The sequence below is a fragment of the Suricata suricatta genome, chromosome 17 (assembly GCF_006229205.1).
Source record: "Suricata suricatta isolate VVHF042 chromosome 17, meerkat_22Aug2017_6uvM2_HiC, whole genome shotgun sequence".
NCBI classification, from domain to species: domain Eukaryota; kingdom Metazoa; phylum Chordata; class Mammalia; order Carnivora; family Herpestidae; genus Suricata; species Suricata suricatta.
This window is the reverse complement of record NC_043716.1, coordinates 56,573,104-56,576,562: the sequence shown is the minus strand read 5'-3', so window position 1 is coordinate 56,576,562 and position 3,459 is coordinate 56,573,104. Positions and strand designations below refer to the sequence as shown.

Here is a 3,459-nt window from a genome sequence, read left to right as displayed (position 1 = left end):
GGGGAGCCGGGAGAGTTACAGTGTAGCCAGGACCTGGGTTTTATGTAACTTGGGTCACGCTCTTTCATCCATCCATTCATTCCCCAGCCCATGAGCAAGCCCCCTGGCCGGGCCGCTGGGGGCAGGGCTGTTGTGGGAGGCAGGAGGGGGCTCCTACGCTAGCAGGGCCCGGGAAGGCTTTGGGGAGAGCAAGGACCAAGGCTCCCACGGAGGAGTCAGCCCCTTAGGGAGAAGGTGCCAGGTGCCAGAATGTGCCCTCTTCTAAGGGGCCCCTTGTGTAGAAAGTACCCCCCAGAGGGTGAAGGAATGGTGCCCTGCTCTCCCTCCAGACCGTAAGGGCCCTGCTATGGCAGTCCCAGCCCATCACAGCCCTGCGGAGGACAACGGGGCATCCAGAACCTTCTAGTCCTGGTCGTGTGGAGGCTTCTCTAAGCAGCTTTGGCCCCACAGGCCCTATTGAGGATGAAGGAGCCACAGGTGGAACCTGGCCGGAGACAGGTGCTCAGACCCCAGGGACGAGCAGGGTCGAAGGCCACTGATGGTGAAGGTGCCTGAGGGCTGTGATCTAGGAGTGCACAGGGGGAAGGGGCTGGGTCCACAGTCGAGGACCCCCCTCCCCACGCAGGAGGCAAGCCCAGCACTGCCTGGCCCCCGTGCAGGGGGTCTGGCCTCTGCCTGCCCAGGAAGGTGCCCCGGATTCCTGGACTCCGTGGAGGCTCCTTGGGGGATAGGCAGGGGAGATGACCGGTGGCCCTAAGCTGTCTTGTCCAACCCTCTGCACCACGGTGGCTGGCCTCAGTGACCAGGGTCAGAAGACTGTTCTGGGACACAGTTTCCCTGTGAGCGCAGCTGTGTGCACACGCTCGGACGCCCGGGGGTCGCCCACAGCAGATGTGAGCGGGGCGGGGGAGGGGGGGGGCAGATCTCCGAGCTTCGGGGTTACGGGTCTTGCTCTGGGGTCCAGGCAGGGCAGGGAAAACCCCAGGGCTCCGGCTCTGATTTCCCACCCCACTTGAGCATAGTGACACCCCTCCCCCACCCTAGGCACCAGGGCTTCTGAGGTTTTCCCAGAGCCCTGCTATGTCCCTGCCAAGGTAAACCATTGAACTGGAGGCATTCCAGGTCCCCCCGGCGTTTATCTGTTCCTTGGGCCCATGCTCCCCACGTGGGGCCAGCCGGCAAGCACTCACTGTCCCCACGGCGGGCTAGGAAGGCCAGCACTGGGATTTAGGGGAGGGTCTGTCTGCATGCTCGCCAGAGTCAGAGCCTGCGGTCCTGTCAGGGTCTCCTGACGCCAAGGCCTCTGGGTCAGCATGAGCCTGACCCTCGGCTGGCATGATGAGGCCCACTGGGCAGAACAGGGAGCCGCAGCCCCGTGGAGGGCAGAGCTGAGCTACTCGGGGCTGGCCGGGCTGCCCGGGACTCTGTCCTTGGCCGCTGGGCTGAGGTCCAGCCCCCTGACCTCTGAGAAAACACAGGGAAGGCAAAGGACCCGAATACCAGCAGCAAAACCCAATACCTTGCACCCTGGGTCACTTGCTTGTCCAGGGGCAGGGGCAGGAGCCAGGGCAGTGAGACAGGGAGAGAGGTCCCAGGGTAGAGAGACCGGCCAGCCCACCCCGGGGTTCTGCATGGACCCTGAAGACATGCCCCCATGTCCCCAGTTCTAGGGGGGAGGCCCAGAGCCCTCCGCAGCCAGAGCAGGGGCTGGGCCTAATAGGGGTGGGGGTGAGGGTGCCACACGCCTGACCCAAGGGGCTGGCTTGTCACCCACGAAGGCCAGGCTGGTTCCCTGCCTTCTCCACCATGGGCCCCAGAGGAAGCTCTAGGCTCACAGGGATCAAGGTCACGGGCAGGAGCCTCTGGGCCTACGGTACCGGGTCCCAGAGGCATCTCGGGCAGATGGTGTCACTGTCCCTGCCTGCCCCAGGCCCAGGGTGGTAAGGGAGGGCACCTTTCCCGGGAAGGACCCAAGGGGACCAGGCCTCGCCTTGAAGGGTGTCTACAGGAGGGAGTTTGGGCCTGGAGGAGGCGCAGGAGAGCCTGAGGCAGCAAGTACTGGAGCAGCAGCGGCGGGGGGGGGGGGGCCTGGGCGGGGAAGGGGGGTCACGGGGGGGGGGAGCCGGGCGGGGGGCTGGGTGTGAGGCAGCTCTGTCCCTCAGCAAGTGAGGGGCGTACATCCCAGTGCAGGAAAGGGGTGGAGTGTGACACTTTGGGGACACAGGCCGGCTCGGGAGGCGTGCTCAGCGAGGGAAGCCCAACACCCTAGGACAGGGGCCATGGGCGCACCTCGTGTGAGGGACCCACAACTGCTCCAAGCAACAGAGACAGATGGGGGGTGGAAGGGCCCGTGAAGGGACGCTGCAGGGGTGGCCTCTTTTGGGTGACTGCAGTGTCCTGTGACAGTCGTGCCCCTGCCACACCCGGAATGCCTTCTAGTGACCTCCGCGGCGTGTGAATTATTTCTCAGTAAAGCTGTTGAATGTGGTAAGCAGGCAGCTGGTATTTTAATGCGATACTTTACAGAGTAAAATCAACGAGGAAATCCACGACGAGCCACATACCGCAATCTTGATTCGCTTGGGAGCAGGACCAGAGCCCCCGGGGGCCTGAGGCAGGGGAAGCCCGGCCCTGTCTGCCCGTCAGCCTGGTCCCCCTTCCGTCCACGCCCCAGAGGAGGCCCTGGTCTGGCCGGCCCGGGGGTGGCAGTCCCCTTTGTGCTCCTCCGGGGACAGACATGCAGGCCCCCTTCCTTAGGCCCCTAATAAAGAGAGGGAGACTGCTCTCCACTCCAGCGAGGCCCTCACCTGAGGCTTGGGGAGCGTGTCACCGTAAGGGACAGGCCTGTGGTGGGAGAGAGAGCAGGAGAGGATGAGGGGCCAGGGGAGGGGGTTTGAAACAGCACAGCTGGGCTGTCCCACAACTCGGGGGCCAGAGGAGGGAAACTGAGGGTTGGCAGGCCCATACTCTGAATGTCTAGGGAAAGCGTCTTTGTCCCCTTCTAGTGCCTAGTGGCCCCAGGGGCCCCTTGACCCATGGCCGTGTCACTCTAATCTCTGCCTCCCCCGTCACGTGGCCTTCTCCCTCCTCTGGTGTCTCTCGTTCTCAGAAGTAACCGGCCAGTGGGTTTGGGCCCATCCGGATCTAGGAGGACCCCGTCCTGACTCGGGCACGTCTGCAAAAACTCTTATTTCTTTTTTTTTCCCCAAATAATCTGGGTTTTAAAGATTTATTTATTTATTTATTTACTATTTTTTATTATTTACATCCAAGTTAGCTCGCATATGGTGCACCAATGGTTTCAGGAGTAGATTCCTTACTGCCCCTCAGCCACTCAGCCCACCCCCCTCCCGCAGCCCCTCCAGCAGCCCTCGGTCTGTTCTCCGTGTCTAAGAGCCTCATGGTTTTGTCCCCTTCCCTGCTTTCATATTGTCTTTATATTATTTCTGCTTCCCTTCC

At 62.4% G+C, this 3,459-nt stretch overlaps 1 protein-coding gene across 1 annotated transcript in view; it reads right to left on the bottom strand.

Annotated features, from left to right (window-relative positions):
- Positions 1 to 3,459, bottom strand: part of AATK (apoptosis associated tyrosine kinase) — a gene marked incomplete at its 3' end in the record, with an annotated part of 29,371 nt that overhangs the window by 25,320 nt on the left and 592 nt on the right. Inside the window, exons 2-3 of the mRNA XM_029927115.1 lie at positions 2,808 to 2,844; positions 485 to 565 (exon numbers count right to left, since the gene is read on the bottom strand). Coding sequence (XP_029782975.1) covers positions 485 to 565; positions 2,808 to 2,844 — 118 coding nt within the window. The remainder of the gene's footprint in view (positions 1 to 484; positions 566 to 2,807; positions 2,845 to 3,459) is intronic.